The sequence below is a fragment of the Alosa pseudoharengus genome, unplaced genomic scaffold (genome assembly GCF_046254945.1).
Source record: "Alosa pseudoharengus isolate Yale_2024_CS ecotype anadromous, Long Island Sound unplaced genomic scaffold, YU_APseudo_1.1 YU_APseudo_1.1_scf_4, whole genome shotgun sequence".
Lineage (NCBI taxonomy): Eukaryota > Metazoa > Chordata > Actinopteri > Clupeiformes > Clupeidae > Alosa > Alosa pseudoharengus.
The window spans coordinates 31441513-31467711 of NW_027468774.1; the positions used below are offsets into that span (position 1 = coordinate 31441513).

A 26199-nucleotide genomic window follows, 5' to 3' on the forward strand; every position below is an offset into this window, starting at 1 on the left:
AAACCAGTAACACTGGTATTTTAGTGGAATGGTTTACCTGACAGACTGTATAGCCACTACTAGTTCAATAAAGCCTGTCAGGCCTGTCAACATTCCACCAAAATGCCAATGCCTTGTGCTCCTGGTGGAGAATCTTCACACAAACATGCCTTCATCCATGTGCTGTGAGAGCCATGTGTGAGTGAGTGAGTGCACAACCCCGTCTGGGCAGAGTAAGATGGTGTTTTTTTTTTTTGTGCCGTTGTGGGTGTTAGTGGTGTAACACTACCACCGTGTTCCAAGTCAGGATGTGTGAAACGCCTGACCTTATGGGGTGCTACGGTCACAGTGACCCTTGACCTCTGACATGGTGCACATGTCTGGAATTTGAGCGTCGGGCCTTGCGTACACTTGGGTATACACAGAGCTTGGGTACGCAGAGCTTCATTTGGTTAGAGTCTCTACACGTTTTACATGGACAAAGGCATTATGATTGTGACAAATTGGTGAATTTGGCTGCACAGAATATGCGTTCTTCTGACTATGAAAAACGTTCAATTCAATCCAAGTTGCTTTATACAGTATACCGTATTACCAATGGTTTTGTTTCAAACATTAGAGTGATGGATTAGTGGAAAAGCAAAATTACAACATTGCAAAACAAAGCAGAAAAATGTGTGTGTGTGTGTTTGTGTGTGTGTGTGTTTGTACATGAGACTGTGCATATATACACACAGATTAACATACTGTATTTTACACTAGTCTCATTCAGTCCCTTTCTCTATCTCTCCTCTTCTTCACTTCACTCACTCCCCTCTAAGCTCTTGCCCTACTTCTGCCCTTCCATCTGGATCATTCTATGAAATGGGTGCCATTTGGGTCCACAACATGTGATGAGATGCGTAAGGCACAAACTAGAGTCAAAGTGTGTTTCTAAAGCCTAAAGCTAATAATTCAAGGGTTCTTGTTAACATTATGTATAAGAAAATACTATTCTTAAAGTAAGAGTATCAAACTATTTTTATATTTAAATAAGAGTATCACACTATTTTTTATATTTAACTATTTTAACTATTTTTCACAAGTGCATTTACATCTAAAATATTACCACGTAAATGTTATATTCTTATCAAACTTTTTTTTTTCAGAATTAAATATATTTTCCTGATGACATTAGACATATTTACTCCAAAATATTGTTTTGGGTAAATATTTTATGATTTGGTTTGACTTGGAATTAGACAGGAATAACGGTTTCATTACATTCTTAACACTATTATAAGCAAATGACATTTCTAATTGGAGGATTGTATGTTAAGTCAATAAATTTATCATTATTGGATAACTAGAGCCATTTTATCATGAAATGTACCACCTCATCACATTTATTATATTTCAATCCATTATATTTCAATGTGAAATATGTCTTTAATGCTGCGGATAAATTGAAAACAAATGTTGAAAATGTTATGGTGGAAAAGGCACCCATTTCATAGAATGACCCATCTCTATTCCCTCTCTGACTATGTTCTAAGTTCCATGTCTTCTTGTTCCTCAGCTGTCAACTTAATAGCTGTCCTGCACTGTGCACTGTAAAGGGTGTAGAGTAGCCATATGGTGGCTAGATGGTGGCCTAACTTTTTTCATAGAGATGTACTGTCTAAAGAGGTACTTTATAAGAGGAGGGAGAAGAGGGACCCACCACCACCACTCCGCCCCTAACGTTTAGTGTTCTCTGATTACGTTGCCTTTAAGGTCACATGGCACCCAGGGGGAGCCCCAGAGGCGACAAACACACTCACTGAAACACTTTCTCATGGGAACAGTCTCTCAATACACTCTCTAGATTAGATTAGATCAGATTCAACTTTATTGTCATTTTGCAGAGTACAAAGCCAACGAAAGGTTAACAGCAGAGTGTAAATTGCACTGGAAATGGATGGGGGGGGGTCAACTTTTTTTGAGCATGGTACAGTACAGTACAGTTGGACAAAGTACTAAATGTGTAAATGTCTCTAATCCTATACTTTTGTTTTAGTCTGAAATGGGGCAGATAACCACCTGCTCAATCCTCCTGTAACTGGCACCATGGTTACCACAGACAGTCTCACAAGTGAATAGTCTCTCACACTGCACGTGTGTATTTACAGGTACTGATGTCTTTTTTGAGATGAAAGAAGCTGACAAGTACAGAGCCCGCGTGGTATTGCACACAATTTTCTGCATTGAGGTCAGCCTTAGGCTGCGGCCACAGCAACCATCTTATCAATGCAGTTGAGACGTGATAACGAAGCGCAGGCGTATTTATGGCCTGTGAACCAGCTTCCGCCGTGTGTGCGGTGTTGCCATGGCAGCCACACCTCTTAAATCACCGACTGAACTGAGCAAGAATCTAGAAAATGTCACACTGCGGCTTCGATGATGAAACTTAGCAACGCAGACACTTGTTGTAAAAACACTCTGTGACTTAACAGGTTATAGCAAGCCAGCAAAGCAAACTAAAAATAGAAAAGGGAATGTCTGCACACTTGGATCTTGAAAGTTGTGACATTTAAAGTGAGCCAGTAGATGGCATGTTGCTGCTGAGAGAAACAAATGTGTGACTTAATATTATATGGACATGTTCTAAAAATGAAACACTAATTTCAAATGGGAAGAAAGGAAAAGGAAAAAAGATGAATTTCAATATAATTTATTGGCATTTGAGGCACTGTACAAAGACCTAAAAAATCATTCCAAAATTAAAGTCATAATACATATGTACAAGCATCATCGAGAATGCACACATTCAAGAGGGCCTCTCCTTTCTGTCCTAAAAGCAGAAAATCTCAAACCAGCCACTGAGCCCTCCTGCACTGGAAATCTTCTATCTCTACAGTAGACACCTGATATCAAACAGTGTGGTTAAAATGACCTGGATTGGCAGGATGCTGTGGATGTCCATTTAATCTCCAGTGGGGCTGATGAGTTCAGTCAGGTATCCAGGGCAAGGAGAGCTGGAAACCATGCTTTGGAAGAGGGGGGGGGTCAAGAGCAACATGGAAAAATTCTGATCTACAGTGAATCAAATAAATAGTCATAACTATCCATTTATCAGCATTCACAAATACAACTCACATCTTTCTGATTCTCAATCATGGTGTGGCATGGTGTAAATAGTGTTTCTTTCTCCTGCCCTGAAGTTAATTCTAGCGTATACCAATGTGGACAATGCATAGGTTCCAAAGATTCTGTTCACTTTTGGGCTTGAGAAAGTATTGTTCATAGCAACAGTGGGGGGATGAATATATTGCTATCAATATCGTAATTCAACACAGAGGGAGTCCATAAAAAAAGGTATCTGGACAGCTATTAAGGTCTTGGTAACACTTAAGACCATCTTACTGACTGAACAGTTTCTAAACATGACATGGCAAATGTCATATGCATCATGATAACTGATCCAATGATTTGACACTGTCAACAACATGCACAGTATCTCAGTGAACTTGAAACAGAATTGGTGAAAGTTGAAAGTAAATCTAAATAATTACAGAATGTTTTAAAATTCAAATGTAGTTTATAATACAAAATACCATGTAGTTTAGTTAAATTGTTTAATGATAAAAAGATGTGGTGAGGTCTAAGCCATCAAAGAGTTGGCATAGTTACGCCCTTTTGGACTTCTGGATGAGCTGTAAGTTGAACTGGTAACACAGTGATACTGCAGGGATCTGTGCACCATCGGACCATGGACATGCAGACCTATCCAAAATTCATGATAAAAATGAAAGCACATGGACAACGCCTGCTTCGACTGTATTGATGGAAAGGTCATGTAGCTGCTTGAGACATGTATAGACATAATTTGGCATCATTGGCTGCAATAACATCACTGCTTCTAATGAGTGTTCACATCGACTTTGAAATCAATAAAGTGAAATGGGAACGGCTGAAGTGCCCTTGAGCAAGGCACCTAACCCCTCACTGCTCCCCGAGCGCCACTGTAGCAAGGCAGCTCACTGCGTCAGGATTAGTGTGTGCTTCACCTCACTGTGTGTTCACTGTGTGCTCTGTGTGTTCACTAATTCAGGGATGGGATAAATGCAGAGACCAAATTCCCTGTATACGCAAGTATACAGTACTTGGCCTAGAAACCTGATTTACATTTACATTCTTATTAAGTTGAGTTTATGTAAAGTGATACCAAGGCCTCTTCAATTGGGATAGAGATTTTTTTTCCTAAGAAACTATTTTTCTACAAAGGCAGAAAGCAACACTCCAACACTCGGAATCTACACTCATCACTAGCTGAGTCATTTCGGCCAATACTGGATTATTACTGGGTGACATACTTTATTTTTATTTAAAAAATGACTTTAACTATTAGAAACATTACAAAACCCTTGAAATGCAAAGATTAACAACTACATAACTAAAATAATTTAGTCGAAGAACAGTTCAATATACACTACTGTAATTGCACCCAATTACTGAAGTACCACAAAAGCATTCCAAATACCTCTCTTAACTCTTAAAAAGCAAAACTTGTCTGACAGGTTTAGCATTACTAGATAAATCGCTCACCTAAATTTAAAAGAATAGTTGAAAATATAAACTACTTATCAATTCACAAATGCTTTCCTAATTCTATAAAAATGAGACACAACAATTATATTGTTAAACTGCCCGTTCTCTGGCAATGATAAATTAAAAGGAAGACATGTTTAGGTAAGACTGGTTGTTTGTGGAAGTGCCATAAATCAAAAGTTGTTATTTTTGTGAAGTAGGGTAAAATGTCTTTAAATATGTATGATAACGTATATTTAATGCTACTTAAAAAAAAATAAAAATATAGGTTTGAGAACTTTGAGAACTTTCTGCTGTTGAAGAATATGTGTTCTTTCATGTAGTCATTGAGCAACCCTGATATATTTTCCTCCTATAGCCACTGGTTGCAAAGTTTTGGCAATGTTTTCCACAGTCAACCAAAACAATTCTACACTGACATTCTATTATGGCCAGGTTTAAGAATTTTAAACTCATTAAACAAACATGACTACTTCTGGAAGCTCACTTGATTACAATGAATATGTAAACATGATGTTAAAGAAAGAAAGAAAATCTATGACAAGCAAATATCTACAACAAAGCATTTTTACAAGGAGAATGATAAAAAATTGTATTTATAAAAAATATATTTACCTAAAAATATATTAATTCGTTCTTCATTTAACAAGAAATTGCCAGTGTTTAAATCTTGCATGCAAAAGATGATCTGTGGCAGACATGTCATCGAAAAACACTGAAAAATGATAGCTCATACATCAGAGCAGAGCTGAACATGCTGTCAATTTTTTTTTAAAAGCTCTTCTGACCATAGCTCACCAAGAAGACAAGTAACATTTCAGAATCCCATAGCCCTGCACAACTATTCTCTGTTTATACTGTAAGAGTTATCTTTATACTCTTCAATGATAAGCGAAGCACCCAAAGGGCTCTTGGTAGCACATCTTTGTAGGGTCCAGCTTTCTCCCACTATTCCATCACACAGGACCAGCATGTGCCATACAGTTAAAGGGCCTCAGTATTAAATGATCAATAGGATATGACTTGGGGTGATGATAACACTTATTTTACATAATACAAAAATACATAATACAAAATTAACAGACTTGCTGAAAGTGTGTGGTTACTTTTGAATCATGGCATTAAAATTAAATTAAATAAATACAAATGTAATTAAATAAATATTATCATCTTGGTTTTAATTAACAAGCTTTGGTGAAGACGTGACTATTCCTTATTAGGATCACATGTAATATCTGCAGTGCATTTCTCTGACATTCTCTCTGCTCATTTAGATTTTAGAAGTACAGAACTAGATTTGTCCTAATGCACACAGTGCCATGTAATAACTCTGTGCTGTACAAAAACATGTGGTCACTTACTGAAACCAGGGGAGTTTTACAATATTTTGGCTTTAAAAAAATGACTTCAGTAGCTCCAGTAGTTTCAGCTGACCCATCTCTGATATCATGTTTTACTGCTGTTAAACTGTATACATTCTGGCTGTTTACTGGAGTGTCGCCAAAAAAAAGATTAGACTTTCCTTAATGGTTGACTGGCTGTAATTTGCATTTCCATTTTGAGTTGGAAACTTGTAGCCTACCTTTAATTTATGACATACCAGATCAATGTTGCCAACCAGTTTTCTGCAGGGAAAAGCCAACAACAATGAATAAAACATAATATTTTGAAATAAAATAAATATCTAGTCCAATTTAATAGTCATACCAGGGTAACAATTACTTGCATGGATTGTTTTACTGTAGTTAGTAACAATTTTCTAATGTAATGACTCGAGTAATTATAACTGTCATTCATAATATCATCTGTCTAAGGATCAGTCTGATATGGAGAGAGTGGGCCCCACTTTTGGGAGAAAACACTTTCATTGCATTTTAGCCATGCTAAAACGTAACAATATATACCATCACAATCGGCAGGTCTTGAAGGTCACTCTGAAACATTTGACTTTAGACATAGCCAATGTAGTCAAGAGGAGAATCAAGGACTAAGTGTCTTTCTAGACACCCAAACATGGTGGTGATACTACAAACCCTCAGGAAATTATATCTAAACGATACTCTCCCTCAGGCTGTCAACAAATTCAGCAGTGTCAGGGATAGTGTATGGGGCAGAGTGCAAGACCACTTCATTCTGGACCTCCACAGGACCAGAGGGAGTGAGGGGTACTTTGTCAGAAGCTGCTACGGGGTTCCACATGGCGACATCCTGCTCCATCCCATCCCCATAGAACTGGCTCATTCTGAAAGCAATCATTCCTTCTTTCTCAGGTGGCTCTTCGCCATCCCCAGTCTGGTCAGACTTTTCACGGAACAGGAACGAGGCGTGCTTGAGGGAACGGCAGAGGATGTACTTGCGCCAGGCTTTCTGGATGACTCGGGCAGCCACGTCCTCTTGCTTGCGCCTTAGTGTGGTGGTGATGGGCTCGTAGGACGTCTTGGAAGGGTTGTTGGCCATGAACTTCTCCTCCATGCTCGCCTTGAGAGTGTCCAACTCTCCTGAGTCACCAAGTACATCAGCTGTCAGGGCCAGAAGTATGTCCAGACAGTGGATCTTATCACCTGGCACCATGGGCAGGTCCATGGTGATCAGCTTGATTGTGTTTGGTTTTGGGATCCTGAGGGGATCTTTTAGGGTGTCGCAAAACTCAGAGAGCTGGCTGTAGCTGATGAACTGTGAAGCATCTGGATCAAACTTCTCCCACATCTCGTAGAACATCTCAAAGTCGTCCTCGCACAATGGGTCAGCGCTTTCCTCAGTGGCCACGTTGAAGTTCTCCAGGATGATGGCAATGTACATGTTGACCACTACCAGGAAGGACATAACAATGTAGGTGCAGAAGAAGACGATTCCTACCCCAGGGCTGCCGCAGTTACCCCTCACATCTGATCCTGGGTTTTCCAAGTCAGGGTCACAATCCGGTGGACCACTGTTCAAAATGGGTGAAAGGAGTCCGTCCCAACCTGCTGAAGTTGTGATCATGAAAAGGCAGATGATGCTGTTGCCAAAAGTCTCGAAGTTAAACATGTCATCAATCATGCCTTCACGCTTGACATAGGCGAAGTTGGACATGCCAAAAATGGAGAAAATGAACATGATAAGGAAAAGGAGAAGGCCAATATTGAAAAGTGCAGGAAGTGACATCATCAGGGCAAATAGAAGTGTTCGAATTCCCTTGGCACCACGAATGAGGCGCAAAACTCGACCAATCCTTGCCAGTCGGATCACACGGAAAAGAGTTGGAGAGACAAAATATTTCTCAATGATGTCTGCCAGCACAAGGCCTTTAAAAAAGAAATGAAAACATCATTAATCGGCCAACATCTAAGCTGGTTTCATTTTTAAATGCAGTTGGGTCATTCTATGAAAGCCTTTTTCACTATAATTTTTTCTTTTTTTTTAATCATCAAAATTAACCTTCAATTTATCCACAGCATTAAAGGCATGATCACCCTGTACAAAATCATATTTGCCCACCTCAGGCATACATTTTTTGTTTCACATTGAAATATAATAGATTGAAATATAATAAATGTGACCGGGTGGTATGTGACGGGGTGGTTCATGATAAAATAGCTCTAGTTATCTGACTTAACATGCATGCCTACAATTAGAAATGTCATTTGCTTAGCAATGATAGTGTTAAAAATGTATTGAAAAACAGTTATTCCCGTTTAATTTGCGTGACGGGCTGGTTGGATTAAGCTTGACGGACCCTCTCACAGTAATGAAAAAACAACAAATAAACAATGTAAAAGAATGTCTTGGTTTGTTTTTCCGCTTAGTTTCTTGGGTGCTCTACAGGCAGACATTATGGAAAAATGTCTTTGTGTAAATCAAGTAACAGTATGCTAAATTTTACAGACAAAACAAGTTAATGTGACAGGCTGGTAAGTCAAACCAAGAGACGCAAATAAAATCATAAAATATTTACCAAAAAAATGTCTAATGTCATCAGGAAAATATATTTAATTTTGAAAATAACAAAAGTTTGATAAGAATATAACATTTACATGGTGATATTTTAGATGTAAATGTCATGTCGGTCAACCCGGACACATGGAAATGGCCATTTTTAGATGGTTAAAAATAGTGTGATACTCTTTAAGACTAGTATTTTCTTGTAGGCCTACATCATGTTAACAAAAACCCTTGAATTATTAGCTTTAGAATCACACCTTACATTGTACCTTATGTATCTCATCAAACGTTCAAATCAAATCAAATCAAATCAAATGGCATCTGTTTCATAGAATGACCCAGTTAAAGAAGAACTCCGGCCATTTTTATCACAGAGCTCAGTTGATTATGTTTAGTTGATTGGCTGCACCAATTTTTCTTCATTTTCTTTGACCGACAGTATTCCATTAACATGATCAACTGAGCTTTGTGTTAAACATGACCAGAGTTCTCCTTTAATTGACAACTGTCTTTTGAAGCAAACTGGACTGTAAAAGGAACCTCATTACATTATATGGAAGAAAAGGTGGAAAAAATATAATTTGCACTTACCCACTACAGACAGAATAACAACAACAAAGTCAAAAATGTTCCAGCCAATTGTGAAGAAGTACTGTCGGAGGGCAATCATTTTCAGACTGCATTCTGTGGTGAAGACCACAATGAAGACCAAGTTGATGAGGAAAAGTATGTCCTCCTTCTCTTTACTCTGGCCATCCGTTTCCACCATCATGGTTATCATGTTGAGCATGATCAATATCATGATAAGGATGTCAAAGAATTGTTGGGTGACCAAGTCAAAGACCAGTGCTGAAAATTTGTTCTGTAAGTCCAAAATGACACCAAGGCTTATCACAAGACTGCAGAACAATTAGTCATCCTTGTGAAAAGTTATGAAACACTTAGGTCAATATTACTTTACATGTAAATTAGGCTAAATCATATTCCCATTGCTCTACGAAGTTCTTTGAGAATATGTCTAATTGTTAATGACACTACAACTACTACACTACAACAACTACAACACTAAAACAATTTAGTTAAATTGTATTGAATTTTTTGTGTTTTCTACAAGTGGTTTCTACTGTACACAAAGACACAAGACTAGAGGTGAGCAGAAGAGATATGCTACTACAAGTTCAGCATTTAGCTGACATACACCACTGGGTACCATATCTTGAGACAACATGAAAAGTTAGGCCATTTTGGGTCAATATAAAAGATGATGTTTAAGACATAGAGTACATATTGAATGTATGTGTTGAATGTGGTTAGTTTGTGAGAAAGGATAACAAGCTAGCTCATGTATTGTTGTTTACTAACCTCTGGTCTTGGTATAGGCTTCTGTGGCTTCTTAGAACCCAGTTTCTTCATAGCATTGTAGTACTTTTTCTGTTCTTCTGTCATGAAGATGTCCTTGCCTCCAAAGTAAAGGGACAAAAACAATTATTCTAACATACACAGGTACACTGCATACATTTACAATCACAGGTGAAGATGCTGACTGCTTTACACCAGTGTTTGAATTGGGTGCTACAGTCACTTCTACATTTTACTCTTTGGGGTACCATAACTTTTTCTTGGGTACTGCATCACTTCTTAAAAGCTACCAGTACTGTTGTATTGGGGTATTACCACAGTTTTGTCCAGTTCACACACTTTTAAACTAATTCATTTAGTTTTGATAGAACTTCTTAGATACTTATCTTTGCCTTCTGTTGGTTGAAATTGTCAATGATGACACCAATGAAGAGATTGAGGGTAAAGAAGGAGCCAAATATGATGAATATGACGAAATAGATGTACATGTAGAGGTTTGCTTCATACTCAGGTTGATCTTCAATCTGTGAAGGAAAAAAACGATGTTACAAATAACAACACAGTTATCCATGTAATGTGTATGAAGTGTTGGTCATACTGTATTATAGACCCTTTCAACAAGAAAAACAAAAACAATGCTTGAACGTTCTATTTTGTTCCCAATCTACTTCCGCTTCATATGGAATGTTAAAACAGAAGCCTTGTGGGAACAACTATGATGCTGATAATGGAACACTGACCCCACGTGAATCAACTGCACCATACATGATGTCCATCCATCCCTTAAATGTTGACTGTATGAAAGACAAAAGATTGATATTACCATCCATTTTTTTTCAAAATACCATCCAAACAAAATGTACAGGCTTGGTTTAACAACTTCCTGATACCTCAGACTGCAACTCTGATAAGAAAGGGATACACTATTACCGTGTAACCATTCTGGTGTTCAAGTCAAATGGAACTTTAGGAGATTAGAGCAAATGTAACCAAGTATAAACATATCAATCAGAATCAGCTTTATTGGCCAGGTTTGTATAAACAAACAAGGAATATGACTCCGGTTAATGTTTGCTCTCAAAGTACAACACACTTAACATATAGGAATAAAAATAAAAACCATAAAAAGAGTAAAAGAATAAAAACAGAACACAAAAACAATACAGTATGTACATTTGCAAATAAATAAATAGACACTATGGGTGGTATATAGGTAATGCAATGTCCCTGTCAAGGTTGCCAAGTTGTGGACACCTCAACAGACACAGGCAAGATGCAATATACAGTTCAAAAGAGGGTGGGAACAGTGCAATATTAGTGGTTTAAGATTAAATATAAATATAGTGCAAGGCAGTTCAGTGCAATTACAACTCACTCCTTGACTGGCAAGATGGCGGCGAGCCACTTTCTCAAAACACATCCGAATGACATGATTTGGATGTCAACTCAACGTATGTACTCCCAATCATCCGTAAATCGATCTAAAGTGCATTTTACTCCGGATAATTCCTTTAACACTGAGCTGCTCCAGGGACACTGACCCTGCAATTGGTATCTGTCACTTTGGATAAAAGTGGCAACTAAATTACCGGTAATAGACAAATAAATAACCAGATCTGAAAATAGTGTTTATACAACATACTGTAGAAAGAAATGGTAGTATATGAGTTACATTCCTTTAACATACCACTTGAAGCAGAGAAAGATAGCCCATGCCCACATTGTCGTAGGTAACCTTGAGGTTGGTCCATCGAGCATCAAGACCAGACTCCTCAAGGTAAGAACAATCTGATTTATTGTTAACCACATCTGTGAGAAACATCTCCCCTGAGGTGGTGTTCACACAACGGTAGAACTTTCCGGCAAAGAGGTTGACCCCCATGATGCTGAAGATTAGCCAGAAGATCAGGCAGACCAGCAGCACATTGAAGATGGAGGGGATGGCTCCCACTAGCGCATTCACCACCACCTACAGCCATCATCAGATAGAAGAGAGAACAGCATAACATTAATATTACATCTTGTTGTTTACACATGATTACATTGCTATGTATTAATTAAATAAACATCAGATAGAAGATAGATATCAATATTAACATCACATCATATTGTTTACACATGATTATACTGTGTTTATGTACAGTTACATAAACATTTCAATAATTACACTCCATCATTTACACTTTTTTCAGGCAAATGCTGTGTCAAAAATAGGTCTAACCCTGATTTGACATAGAGAGAAGGAGAGACGCCGGTGCAGCTCTGATGTCGTCTTAATTTTCTTTATTCTTTAGTAAAAGGTGCAGAACATTATTTGACTAACGTTTTGATGTAGTCACATCTTCATCAGAGTCCTGGACTCTGATGAAGATGTGACTACATCGAAACGTTAGTCAAATAATGTTCTGCACCTTTCACTAAAGAATAAAGAAAATTAAGACGACATTAGAGCTGCACCGGCATCTCTCCTTCTCTCTAAAATATCTGTCCTGGCCTGGTTGCACCGGATTGTCGCCAAACGACAGAAGCGCGGAAAACCCTCCTTTGTCTCCTGATTTGACATAGTCATTAGTCACTTCATTACTACACTGTGACTCAGGACAGTAATACAAAATGGATGAATTCAGTTTTATTCGGTTTCGACAAAACCATGCAAAGGTCATTTGTGATTCTGGTGAAAGGTTGATATTTGAGCTAAACAGCCAATAAAATCACACCCCTCTCACTATGCTCCTGAAGCAACAGGTTGATCAACTGAAAAACTTTATATGAACTAGGGCTGTGTAAATAAGCCAATTTCTATTTCAAGTATGGTCTCCAATAAACTATGAAAACAAAATAATCAAGATACAACATGCTAATGTTAATGCTAAAATGCATGCAGGTCAAGTACTGTTGGTACTAAAGAACGAAAACAGTTGGTTTTATTTAGCTCGAGTTGATGCAGCCAACAGCCAGCAGCTACAGCGCTACACTCTGGGGGCATGAACATGGGGGCTCATGAACATGCCCCCAGAGTGTAGCATGTAAGCTCTAAATCTTGGCTTCAGCAAATTGAGCTAGGTAAAACTGATTGTTTTCGTACCAACAGTACTTGGTACTTTCGCTACATATAGTGATTCCAAAACTCACCCTCATCCCTTCAAATCTGGATAGGGCTCTGAGGGGTCTTAGGGCCCTGAGAGTTCGTAAGGACTTGATTGGCCCCAGCTCTGAGTAGCCCAGGATGTTGGCTGTCAAGCTGATGATGGAAACCTAAGAAAAGACAAACTGAGACTTAATGGTGAGATTTTCTTTAAACATAACAAGTTCTGCTGTTGAATCTAGGTTAGGGAACAAAATACACAAGTAAAAGTTTAAATGATTTCTCGCATGGAACCTGAAATGCCTTGCAGGCAATTTGTGGAATCAGGAATAACTCCATATGCAGGTATTGTGCTGTGCAAACACTCAACCCCCATGTATTCCCAGCTGAGTGGAAATAGGCCTACTTATATACAGCATATTTATGCATAGGCCTAGACAATTGTGTTGAATCCTCAATGTGAAGTTTTGGGTTACAAAATACAGAACACCATTTTACCATGTTTACCATTTTATCAAGTTTGCCATTCCAAGTTTAGTCTATGCCTGTGCAACCACTTAAACTGCCTTATGTGCCACTACCAAAATTGAGAGTATCAGAGGAATTTCTCTAAGAAGAATTTCTTCCTCCATGCTTTATGTGTTCATAATAGGCCTATATAAAAACATTTAACATAATAATTTAACATACTAACATTCACCTTCAAGTAACACTTACATCAACAATAAGGAAGTCCAGCCAACACCAGGCATTGGTAAAGTAGACTTTGAAGCCATAAGCTACCCATTTGAGGAGCATCTCTACGATGAAGACGTATGTGAACACCTGATCAGCATATTCCAGAATGATCTTAATCATTCTTCTTTGCTCAATGTAGATGTCCTCGAAGGCCTATGAAATAGCATGCAATAAGTGATCACTACTGGTACATTCTCAGTGTCCATTCAGATTTTATTATAAAATATTAATTCAACAGTACTTTGAGCACACATTAAGGAGCACACATTAAATCTTCATGCAAACTGCATCATATGATGGCATACACATTATTAAGCACTTAAGTGTTTTTATAATATCTGTATGCGTGTCTCTTTGTGTATAATATATTTTTTTGAGGGAGCCACCAGTAACTGTAGCCAAATTTCTTGTATGTGTCAAAACACACAATACTGTATATGTCAATGATGTGTCAATGATGAGTCAATCTAGTGTAAGTGTCAATACTCTTGGCCTATAAACTATTTCTGAATCTAACTCAAACATGTCTGATTATCTTTGAATCCCAGCTTACCAGAGCACCACTGCTAAGCAGGATCATAAAAATGATGAAGGTCTCAAAGTAGCTGTGCTCCACTATTGTAAAGCATGTGCGCCGGAGGGTCCACCATATTTTCCCTTTACCTTCGGTGATGTCCAGGGTCAGGCAAGGACAACGGCGGATACAGTCTGTTTGTGGGCACAGGGAAAAGTGAAAATAAGAGAAAGCTTTGCCAATGCTACCTAAACTAGGCCTGCAGGGTTATCACAGATATATCACAGACAGATACAGGTCAGTTGTTCCCTATGTGATCATTATCCAACATTCAAACCAACTTGACCCTCTGGCTTCAACAAATGGCATTCTGTCGCTGACTAAAACACAAAAGGCTGCTGATATAACTGTGATCCATTAAGCACACAAGAACACAGAATAAAGAGTGAACACACATTAAACACATTTCCTCTCTGTGAGACTTACTCTCAGTGTAGCACTCGTCAGGCAAGATGTCTTCCTCTTCCTCTTCCTCCACCTCCACTATCGGAGGACCCTTGTCCACTGTACTGCACTGGGAAGTGTCGTCAGCATTATCCTCCTTCTGGGACATGGTGAAAAACACCCAACATATAATACTGTTATTTTAGAGCAGCAGGGTGGATGAGTTGTGTTAGGTTTGTAAAGCATTTGCTATAATAGCTTAGTATAGTATGGTATAGTAGTGCAGTACTGTGTAGTATTAGATCATTATGGACAAATGAAGCATAGCTTAAAGGTTCGTTTTTTAGGCTAAAACATTTTTTGTCACTTACAGCAAACATCACCTCACCATCCGCTAGCTGCCTGTATCCTGAAAACACTGTAAAAAACACGATCTCTGTGGACAACCCAGGCTCCAAAAACAGCCACAACAACTTGGGCAAAACTTGCCCATAAAAACATAACAAACTTCCATCAAATCACAGTTGCACGGGATAGAGGGGGAGGAAGTAGCAAGCTAGCTTTCTGTTTTGCGCCTTTAACATAGTATAGCACAGGCACAGTAACATTGTAACCCTGATATGTTTTTTTTGGTGTGAGCAAATGAAAGACGGGGAGAAATGTTGCGAATAGAGAGTGTGTGGAGTGTGTGTGGAAGAAAAACTTTCCTTGGACTTTCTAAAGAAAATTGAAGTGGTATAATTTAAGAATAAATGCATTATCTGGCAGTGTGGATACCTGGACAACAGAATGGCAAGGCAGTCATGTTTTTTTTCCCTGTCTCTTATTGTATTTTGTGAGCATACAGCTTTGCTTTAATGTTTGTGGATTGTTTTGGAGGAAAAAATGCTGTTTTGCTGACAACTACTTGATATATTAAGTGCATGCACTCTCTTCTGTTTGTGTGCTCATTATGTACGTTTGGGCATGTGGGGAGTAATCATTTTGTGAAAAGTGGAACACTGTATCAAAGTATAGAGAAGCATTACGGTCAGAAATAATTCTTGCTATGTCAAGAAAAAATGATTGCTATTTAACCTGGTTACATTGGGGTCTGGTTTAAGTTGTTCGGTCATTGTGGTACTATTTAAATTTTGTGATGACACTAAAGATTGGTGCCTGTGGGCATGCTGAATAAATTGTAAGGCAATCCGTGTAGTTTTACAGTACATGGACGTGGTGTAAGGTGAGCTATATTTGGTAGCATGAGGATAGATTGAGGACACCTGACGGGTGCTCACTTGTGTAAATCTTCACCCACAGATTCACATGGTCGTCCTCTTTCACTGATGTGGCAGCTTGTCGTATAGAGATTGATGGGTAAACAAACAAGCACACGCATGCTTTGGTCACTGTGGGAAACATTGATAACCTCTTTCATGACGCAGAGTCCACAAGCTGGCCTCACCCTCACCCATAGTGCTGCACACAGTCAACAATGCTTTCAGAAATGCTGCAGATACACTTCTCACAGGTTCTTTTATTTGTTTGTCACCACCTACGGTTAAGATGGAACACGTGTGGAACCAGGTCCATCAATCATGTGATCAGTTATTTAATGTAATGAAGGAACATGCCAGCCCTAGATCCAGTTCTACTCCCACTTAAGGGTTTGGGTTTTAGGAGTGTCCCAATGAAACAAGTGCTGTGTTAGGTCATCTATCCAGCCACTATAGCTGACCATTACAGCCATCATCTGAACCCCCATGGCAAAATTTTATAGAGAGAGAGAGAGAGACAGACAGACAGACAGACAGACAGACAGACAGACAGAAAGTAGACTTGAGTGAGCACTTCTAATGCTTCTCATGCTGTGTTAGCCCCGGTTCCCACGGTATGTTGCCGTGAGGTTACCCCATCCCAACATAAACCCCTGACGTACAGTAGATGCAGTCTGCAGATGCTATGAGAGACCACTGGTTCACAGTGATCTAGGAGACTCAGTAGTGCTGACACAAGCACCAAAGGATCGGTGATCAGACAACCAAGCAATGTGCTACTCCCGTCAAGCTTTTGAAAGTTGTTCCTTAGCTTCAATGCAAAAAGGTTTCTAGCTTGAGCTTGAGGAAGATGATACTGAAACCCTAGAGTCAGGGAGGCTTTTACCTTTCTTCATCGTGTTACACATGAAAGTTTATGAAGAGTAGGAGAAGCTGTCCAGAACGTTCTGAAATATCAGTCTTCATACCATACCACACCAAGCACCATACCAAAAGAGCTAACGGTGTTTAGTGTTTTGTTATGAAACAGTTATAAAATGCTTAACCTAGATTCCAAAGATTCAAATAAACATCAATGCTCATAACATGTTTACTACAATCTGAATATGAATACATTCTATACTATACTGATGTTTACTTGGTGGTATCAATGCATAAGACTAATAGCATCCTCAGCAGCAGTCATACTCATCTGAAATGAATGTTTAGATTCCTTTTCATTGCTGAAACCAATTTTCTACTGCTCAGGTTGCACACTCAGTTGACAAACTTTCTACAGTTGCTTATTTTCATATGACAAAAACTTTGAAAAGAAACACATGAATTTCAACATACCTTAGTCTTCTCATCATCTTCTGCCTCGTTCTCATACTCTGAAGTGCTGTCCTCATCGTGAGTGTCAAAGTCCGACTCTCCCTTGGCCATGGGCACGTTGAGGGTCAGAGCGTTAGTAAACGACCCGTTATTGCCGGTGTCTTCCGCCCAGCCCCACACCCCATCCACTTTCTTCAACTCAGGCTCACCTGAGTCCAGGTTTCTCAGGACCAAATTGTTGCACTTGACGTGATCCTCCTGATCCTCATCCTCCTCTTCCCCCTCACCCTTTTTGGGTTTTAGCCCAAGAAGCCTCCTAACATGTCCTATGATGAAGGCTTTGGCCCAGTCAATGCCCCAGGTGATTCTCCCAATGGCGATCTGGAGGTTGTTTTCTCCATCATCGTCCGGTGGGGCCAGGTTGTCTCCACTGAAGGAGCTCAACAGCAAGGCCAGGAAGAGGTTCAGGACCTAGGCAGAAACAGAATAAAGTGTGTGTTGATATAGACTTAGTTCAGTGTGTCCTGCATAACAAATTGTACAGGTAATCGGAGGCTTTCTGGTAGAGAACCCTCTATCGCCGTGTCACCGACTCGTATCCCCTATCTTACGGTCAACCATGCTGCCCGTTTACGTAAACATGGAATCAGTTCCGGAGTGGGGAGTGCCAAAAACAGCTCATTTGCCACAAAATTACTGGACTTTCTCAGAGCCTGCTGTTTGTTAGAGATGCAACCACTAGCATTCTGCTGACCTTCATTAGAGTGCCAGTGGTAGCAAGTGGTGGCCCCCATCTGGCCTTTTAAAAACAGGATGTCCAACACATAAACCTCCTTTGTTGTCTGCAGGACACATGCACCCAAAACTAACTCAGTCAAATAATTTATATTGTTCCATGCAGCCGTTATTATTACAGTATAACTGATTGCAATGACAGGAGTGTTGTACCAACTGACTCACCACTAGGTTACCGATGACCATGACCATCATGAAGACAACGAGGCACATGCCTTGACCAGCCACCTCCATGCAGTCCCACATGGTCTCAATCCACTCCCCGCACAGGATGCGAAAAATGATGAGGAAGGAGTGGAAAAAGTCCTGCATGTGCCAGCGGGGCAACACACAGTCCTCTGCAATCTTGCACACGCAATCACTGTAGTTCTTGCCGAATAGCTGCATGCCCACCACGGCAAAGATGAAGACGATGATGCCAAGGACAAGAGTCAGGTTGCCCAGGGCGCCAACAGAGTTGCCAATGATGCGGAGCAGCATGTTGAGGGTGGGCCAGGACTTGGCCAGTTTGAAGACGCGCATCTGCATCCAAACCCCAACACAAATGTTCACAATTAAAAAGCATGGCTTTGCCTAAATGTTCACAATTAAAAAGCATGGCTTTGCCTAAAGCTTGAAGACGCGCATCTGCATCCAAACCCCAACACAAATGTTCACAATTAAAAAGCATGGCTTTGCCTAAATGTTCACAATTAAAAAGCATGGCTTTGCCTAAAGCTATGACATGCTAACCAAACCACACTTTACTTGACAGTATCGACATAAGAGTGACATGACACTGTCATGAACACATGACACCGTCATGACACATGTACCCTAACCCTAACCCTGATCCTAACCTCTAACCCTAATCCTAACCCTAACTCTAACAGAAGTGTTATATCATAAACGTTAGTGTAACCAAAAAAACACATAGATTGACATTACTAGAACGCACATAAATGCTCATCCTTGAAATATGGAATTATTGATGAACAACACACACACACAACACACACACACACACACACACACACAAACACACACAGGCACACACACACAATCACAGTCAAAATTACACAAACACATCTTATCACAGAAACACCATGAATGAAAAATGAAGAGAGATAATAAAAATCAGAGTAGGAAGGAAAACTGAATGTATGAAGGAAAACTGAATGGTTGCAACACTACAACACTGCCCCAGTCCTGATGGTTCTGACACTCCGCTCAATAGTCTCACCAAACGGAAGGAGCGCAGCACAGATAGGCCCTGGACATCAGCCAGACCCAGCTCCACCAGGCTCATGGTCACGATGATGCTGTCGAAGATGTTCCAGCCCACCTGGAAATAATAATACGGGTCCATGCCGATGAGCTTGAAAACCATCTCAGCTGCGAAGATCCCTGTGAAGACCTGTCAGAATGGTACCAGGCAGAGAGAAAGAACGAGAGACAGAAAGAGAGAGAAGACATGTAGAGAATCAACCTTTACTACGTTTTTGCCTTTTAGAAATCTGCATGTAGAACAAGCTTAGCCACCTAAAACTAAAACCCAGCCAAGGATGTCGAAACAGGCTGGATATTCGTGTGTGTGTGTGTGTGTGTGTGTGTGTGTGTGTGTGTGTGTGTGTGTGTGCGCAAGCATTCTTTTTTGTATTTTCTTACCAGATTCCCCACTGTAAGCATATTCTCAAACTCTTCTGTCATTGGATAGTGTTCCATGGCCATGAAAAGAGTGTTGAGCACAATGCAGATGGTGATGCCTAGGTCCACAAACGGGTCCATCACCACAAAATACACCCACTTCTTAAAGATGATCCATGGAGGACAGCAGTTCCACTTCAGAAAGATGTCTGCAAACTTGTACCAGAAAGGGGGGCATGGTCTCTGAAGATCTTCAAGTTCTGTCAATGAACAGGAAAGGGTTGTCTTGCTGACTCTTTAGTACACAACACAAATGATCCTGTTACAATAAATTGACCTTGTGTTCATAATCCTACAACAATCAGCTTCAACTGATTTCACAATCTACAATATCCATTTACCAAGTCTGCATGATCAAATAGCTGTTGATTTTGAATGGTCTATGCTTGTACATGTATCAATCTATCACATGGTGGAATAGTTAGAAATATTTTGGAAATGTGTACACCCCCTCTCCCTCCAGTGTTAACACGCTTGTTCAGACCCTTATAAACTTGTATTGTGTCTTCACAGTCTTCCAGAGTCTAAAATCAAGGCAGAGGTGTCAATACTCTCCCTTGACATCAGGCTGTTCCTAACACCTGACAATGCTGCGCTAAGCCCTTTCAAATAGACAAGCCTCTGCTTGGTCTGTTGACTGCACAATTAGATTAAGATTGACAGGGTACAGTTCTTATAACACAGGGTTCATTATAGTAACAAGCCACACACCTGCTTAACAATGAGAATGTCTTATATATATATTAAGTATATACTCTTTTGATCCCATGAGGGAAATTTGGTCTCTGCATTTATGCCAATCCGTGAATTAGTGAAACACACTCAGCACACAGTGAACACACGGTGAGGTGAAGCACACACTAATCCCGGCGCAGTGAGCTGCCTGCATAACAGCGGCGCTCGGGGATCAGTGAGGGGTTAGGTGCCTTGCTCAAGGGCACTTCAGCCGTGCCTACTGGTCGGGGTTCGAAGTCCGGGGTTACAAGTCCGAAGCGCTAACCAGTAGGCCACGGTCTTGTGTAGGCATATACTGTACATATAATCATCAATTAGGATGTTTTGGGAGCAAAGGAATATATATATATATATAACTTTAAAGATGGAGTCCATGGATGTGATACCAATACAATACACTTTTGTCAAATTCAGTTAAAAGCTCCTCACAATCCTTTGGCTCTACATTAAAGGGGTATTTCAGGATTTTGGATCGATGTAAATGTCTGTGTTGATAGTTTTATTTCATTAACTATAGTTACTGTTTATCATGTGGAAGCACTGAGTGGACTCATCAGTGTTTGTGCTTGAGGTGTTATAATACTAAATATATTTTGCCTAGAGATTAAATTAGCTATAGTTAGACCAAAGACCTAGCCTGGAAAATCCAGACCCTGATAATCTAGAAAGATTAAGGATCTGGCCAAGAACAATGTAATGGCCCAACTCGAGGGGCGGCAACAAGCATGCATTTAAAAATCTCACTTCACGCAATTGGATAACACTAGACCATGTTTACTCTGAATGATTTCGGACTTAGACGCAATCGGATAACACTACGACCAATGTGTACTGTCCTCCAACGTTGCAGCACTGTCTTCATCAGTTTAGCTGGTTCCCCGGAATGTTGGGGCAAAAGTAAAGTGCATCATTGCTCTTTGCCAGTGTCTCGCAGAGACAATTCCATTGTGATCTCGTGAGAACTCTGGATTTCCAGGGTACCAAAGACCCATGATTATTACTAACCTCTGCTTCAACAGAGTTAGTGGTACAACTGGTTAGACCTAAAGGTGAAATTCCGGCAATTTTTCATATAGATCTCTGTTTGTCGAGGTCACCGAGTACTAACGGTACAAAATAAAACAAACAAAAAAACGGTGCTACCTAGCTCAAGTTGCTGCAGCCAACAGCTAGAGCTGCAAGGCATCTACAGTCCTACACTCTAGGTACATCTTTAACATCATGCCCCATTCCTTTAAGACTTTGCACTTTGCCTTTCACTCTAACTAGGCCCCACTGTGTAGATAAATGTAAATCATTGTATGGATGGATGGATGGATACCGTCCATGGTGTTGCTTGCTGCTGACACGGCACTGGTAGCACTGAGGGTGCTGGTGGCACTGACAGCACTGCCTTTCCTCTCTTGCTCCCCAGGGACCTGCAGGTAGTCCATGCTGCCATTGGACTTCACTATGTTCCCTGCAGACTGTATTTTGGCAAACAAGAAATGCAAGCATCGGGTTAGATGTATGTGTATACACTTTTAAGCACAATTCATGTGTTTGTTTTTGCTTTGTGAAATAAAGAGTGTGATTGCATGAACATTTGAATGTCCCATAACTCATTTGTAGTGACTGCAGGGGTCATTTAATACTTTTCACTTTAACCTTTTCACACAACTAAATGCCAGGATGTCATTTGCCCAGGGTACTCGAATATTATACAGTATATTACCCTTAATCTTTGATCTTTGGAAATCCTCTGGCATTACATTTCTAGTTGGATGTCAATATTTTATTGAAAAGCTGCATTATTCAAAATGACAGGAAATACCAGGCTAGATAAAGGTAATGGACAAGTCAATGAATTTGGGTTTTGGCTTGCTTGCTATTTCTAAAACAATATGGCTATCTCACCTCATCCTTGAGGGCCCTCTTGACCTCTCCATCTTTGCCAAGGCTTCGGTCATCATCAATATGATCATCCTCTGTTCCTCCACCCTTACTGTTCTGACTCGACAGGGACAGCTTGCTGCTGGCTAGTCTGCCTTGCCTCTGTTGTTTAAACAAATTTAACAGTCAGTTTGCCATTTACCAATAAAGCTCTAGATTCTTCTTCAATGAAAGCTTTAAGGATGAACAGTATGTAGTATTCTCTGATGCATAGCAATTTTACAACAGTGTTTTGGTTTGACTGATAAAGAATATTTTTTTCCCATTGGTAGTTTTGAAGCTAATAGAGTTTCTCATGATTTTCTTGGATGAACAGCCAAAAAGCCTCTATTTTATCCCAGACCCCTGACCTCAGCAGTTTGCTTCTTCAGCTGCTCCAGGATCTTGGCGTACTCTTCCTCCTTTTCTTTAGCTTCAGCCATAGTGGCCTCATTCTGCTCGGCGTACGCCATGGCAACCACAGCCAGAATGAGGTTGATGAGGTAGAAAGAGCCAAGGAAGATCATTACCACGAAGAAGATCATGTAGGTCTTTCCGGCTGCTCGGAGAGTCTGCAGGTAAATTCAAATTACAGAAGCAGTAAGGAAGAGGTTTTGACCTTGCACCGTGCATCAACACCAAAAACAGCAATGTTAACACGCTGTTAGCATGCTAACTGTTCGTTCTTCTTTTATTATATTGTACTCAGGCCAAGACATTGTGTATAAACCTGGTGGCAGGAATGACAGGTATTTGTCCTTTACATAACTACACACCATCATGAATTTGATGGTTTGACAACAATATTAACAAATTAATTTGTAGATGATGCTAAAGCTAGCTGCCATTAACCAGATAGCAACAATTGCAGATAGCGAACCACTGGTGGCACGCCGCTTCTAGTCCATTGATGGACCACCATCACTTTTCATTTAACTTGTTGTGAATATTAAGAAAAGACATGTGGCAAAACTTATGGGCCGAACTCTTTTTCATTTATTCAGTTATATTAAGAAAAGACAAGTGGCAACACTTGTGGTCCAAACTCTTTATTCTGTTATACTTCATCCTAATAACATTTCATATTGGGGCATTTGTCGGCAGCCTGCCAGTGGACCGCCAGATCTGCCCCCAGTGGGCCGACAGTGGTCCGCTAGCCTCTTGCTATCTGGGTAAAAATGGGGAAATTGTGTGCATAATGTTGCTTAAGTCTGAAGTTAAGTTGAAGGGTTTTTTTTTCATTGACAAGTGACATACAGTACAGGTAGTACATATAGAGTATAATGTATCTATCTATCTATCTATAGAGGTACTGAAGAACAGATGACCTTAACCCATCTTTTTCTACTCTTTGGTTCTGCTATTAGCTTGTGAATGAGCCGGGGCTAGTGTTTGCACTAACCAGCTGAAAAAGATTCTCCCAGTAGTCCTGCGTCATCAGACGGAAGAGAGCCAGGAAGGCCCAGCCAAACGAGTCGTAGTGTGTGTAGCCGTAGTTGGGGTTGTTTCCTGCCTTAAGGCAGATATATCCGTCAGGGCAAACACTGTCATAGAGTGGAAGGAACAATCACACCTCTCAGTAATGTGAATACAGACAATACTAAAAGCACAGAAACTAAAATATAAATGTCAGAAAACAGTAAATATAAACAAAGTCAGTGTGGCAATCCATGTCATATCCTGCCTTCATTTTGTATGACTTTTTCATAATCTTTGCCTGAACAGAGGGCAGATGACCAGGGATGGATTACTGCACGGGCCTACCGGGCCCAGGGGCCCAAGGGGTCAGGGGGCCCTGAAGCCCAAGCCTTTGCATGGAATCACTGCCTCAATATCAACAAATCAGGATGTAGGCTATGAATCTGATTGAATTTAGTATTGGCCATCCCCAAAATGCACCAGAATACAGGAAATCACATCAAACACTTTCGGGGCCCGAAAGTTCATAATCCGCCCATGCAGATGACTATCAGATTGGTTTATCCCCTGGATAATGTCAACCTGCACTGAGACAGTATGAGAATAAGATGAGACACTCACCCAGCATCTGAGCTGTTTCCACAGAGAAGTGGGTCTAACTGACCCTCCAGGTAGTAATGGTTGTCTAGATCATGGGGGTTTGGAGTTCAGAAGATTATCAACATTTTATTTACATTCATACACTCTGTATACTATATGTGTTAACTTCAGGGTAACCCTTTTTGCAACAGTTTTACCATTATGATATTTTGTGAACAGACTCCTGAAATTACACACATAAAGAGGGCAAAGCTATCAGATTATTCACTCAGCCTTTTATGGATGGTGACTGGATACCTGGGTTGTCAATGTATGCCTGATAGTCAAAGGTACTGTTTGCGGTGTTGTTGTAGTGTACGGTGGAGACCAAGGTGCTGTAGTCTGGGGTGAAGCTAAGCAAGTCCTTTAACGTTTGGTTGGACTGTGGTGGCCAAACGACACACTTCTGCCGCAGGTTGCCCATGAATAGCTGAAGGCCCACCAGGGCAAATACAGCCAGACAGAACACGGTGAGAATCATTACATCCCGTAGCTTCTTCACCGATTGAATCAGTGCGCCAACGATTGTTTTCAGACCTGGGGACAAGATTTCAAAGGTTTTTAAAAGTTGGAGTTGGAGAAATACAGAGGATGAAGTGATTGTTGTGGAACACCTATCACCTCCTACAGATACACATGGTTGTGTTGGTGTATCGTTTAAGTGGGGTAATCAGGATATTACTGTATTTAGCAATAGCATAAATATAAAATAGGTGTTACAGAATGTTGCAAATTCTGATCAAGCACATAATGAAACTACAGAGACAACTTTCAGCTACTTGTGGACAAAAGATAGAAAGTTAATTTAGGAAATGGCACAACAGTAGTGAGTAGATTATGACTTTTAGCACATACCAGGAATTACAGTGATAGTTTTCAGGGCACGAAGAACTCGGAATGTCCTAAGCGCAGATACATTGCCCAGATCGACAAACTCAGTGACGTACCTATGGATACACACAGTGGACAACAGCAGCTTTTAGGTACAGAGATTCAAAGACACCAAGTCATACTCCCCCACATACGTAGGGTCTGTAGAAGCTTTTGCTAAGAATAATATGTGCTACCAAAGATCCAAAAGAGGGTCTTTTATTTGGCCTTCAACTAGGTCATTTACTTTTCCTCATTCAGTAGATAATTCATGTGGTAATTATGGACCTACACAGGGCAAGTATCCTGTCTAACTTTTTCACCCTCAGGCCAGAGATGGTAGAGAGAATTCTGCAGTAAAAGATACTATGGTTCAACAGCAGCTATATTTAGTGCAAGGCAACTGTGCACTTTTGGAGCCAAAATGGCAGCATTATCTGCATACGGTCTGCAGATGGTAACAGGGTCATCACACCAGTGCACCTGCCATGTGTAACCATAAACTGATCCTGTACTAAAAATGAGGTCTGATGAACAAAACAGGTATGTTCCTTTGCCTGCAAAATACTACTCTGGAATCCGCACCTAAAACCATGAGGCACTTTGCCTTGAGGTTCTGTGAATGGATTATTCTTATTATACTTCATGTTGAGCTTTTAGATGATATTGGAGCCTCAAAGACCCAACTTTCTAGCAATCAAACAAACTAAACCTTCTTGAGCAACCTACAGTATTGAGCAACACATTTTATATCCAGACAACTCTGATAAGCAGTGGAAATTGATTATGATCATGCAATCAGAATGCTAGGCATCGGTCATTGCCCAGCCGCATTGTTCAGTGAGGTGCCATGTGTTTTTGTTTGTTTGTTTGTTTATTTGTTTGTTTGCACAAAATGACACACTCCCACTGAATTCCTGACCACCTCACCTCACATGTCATCAAATAGGTGCTGCTGACAC

At 40.2% G+C, this 26199-nt stretch overlaps 1 protein-coding gene across 1 annotated transcript in view; it reads right to left on the minus strand.

The window, feature by feature from the left end:
* Window positions 1-3211: 3211 nt before the first annotated feature.
* The window catches only part of scn4ab (sodium channel, voltage-gated, type IV, alpha, b), a 39297-nt gene continuing 16309 nt past the window's right edge, over window positions 3212-26199 (minus strand). Inside the window, exons 6-26 of the mRNA XM_076265881.1 lie at window positions 25223-25314; window positions 24626-24904; window positions 24350-24413; window positions 23712-23853; window positions 22681-22881; window positions 22295-22432; window positions 21720-21864; window positions 19625-19863; window positions 19200-19373; window positions 18143-18499; window positions 17204-17653; window positions 14652-14763; window positions 14205-14359; window positions 13631-13804; window positions 12961-13083; window positions 11516-11797; window positions 10569-10622; window positions 10215-10352; window positions 9832-9936; window positions 9061-9331; window positions 3212-7832 (exon numbers count right to left, since the gene is read on the minus strand). Coding sequence (XP_076121996.1) covers window positions 6598-7832; window positions 9061-9331; window positions 9832-9936; window positions 10215-10352; window positions 10569-10622; window positions 11516-11797; window positions 12961-13083; window positions 13631-13804; window positions 14205-14359; window positions 14652-14763; window positions 17204-17653; window positions 18143-18499; window positions 19200-19373; window positions 19625-19863; window positions 21720-21864; window positions 22295-22432; window positions 22681-22881; window positions 23712-23853; window positions 24350-24413; window positions 24626-24904; window positions 25223-25314 — 4930 coding nt within the window. The 3' untranslated portion in view covers window positions 3212-6597. The remainder of the gene's footprint in view (window positions 7833-9060; window positions 9332-9831; window positions 9937-10214; window positions 10353-10568; window positions 10623-11515; window positions 11798-12960; window positions 13084-13630; window positions 13805-14204; window positions 14360-14651; window positions 14764-17203; window positions 17654-18142; window positions 18500-19199; window positions 19374-19624; window positions 19864-21719; window positions 21865-22294; window positions 22433-22680; window positions 22882-23711; window positions 23854-24349; window positions 24414-24625; window positions 24905-25222; window positions 25315-26199) is intronic.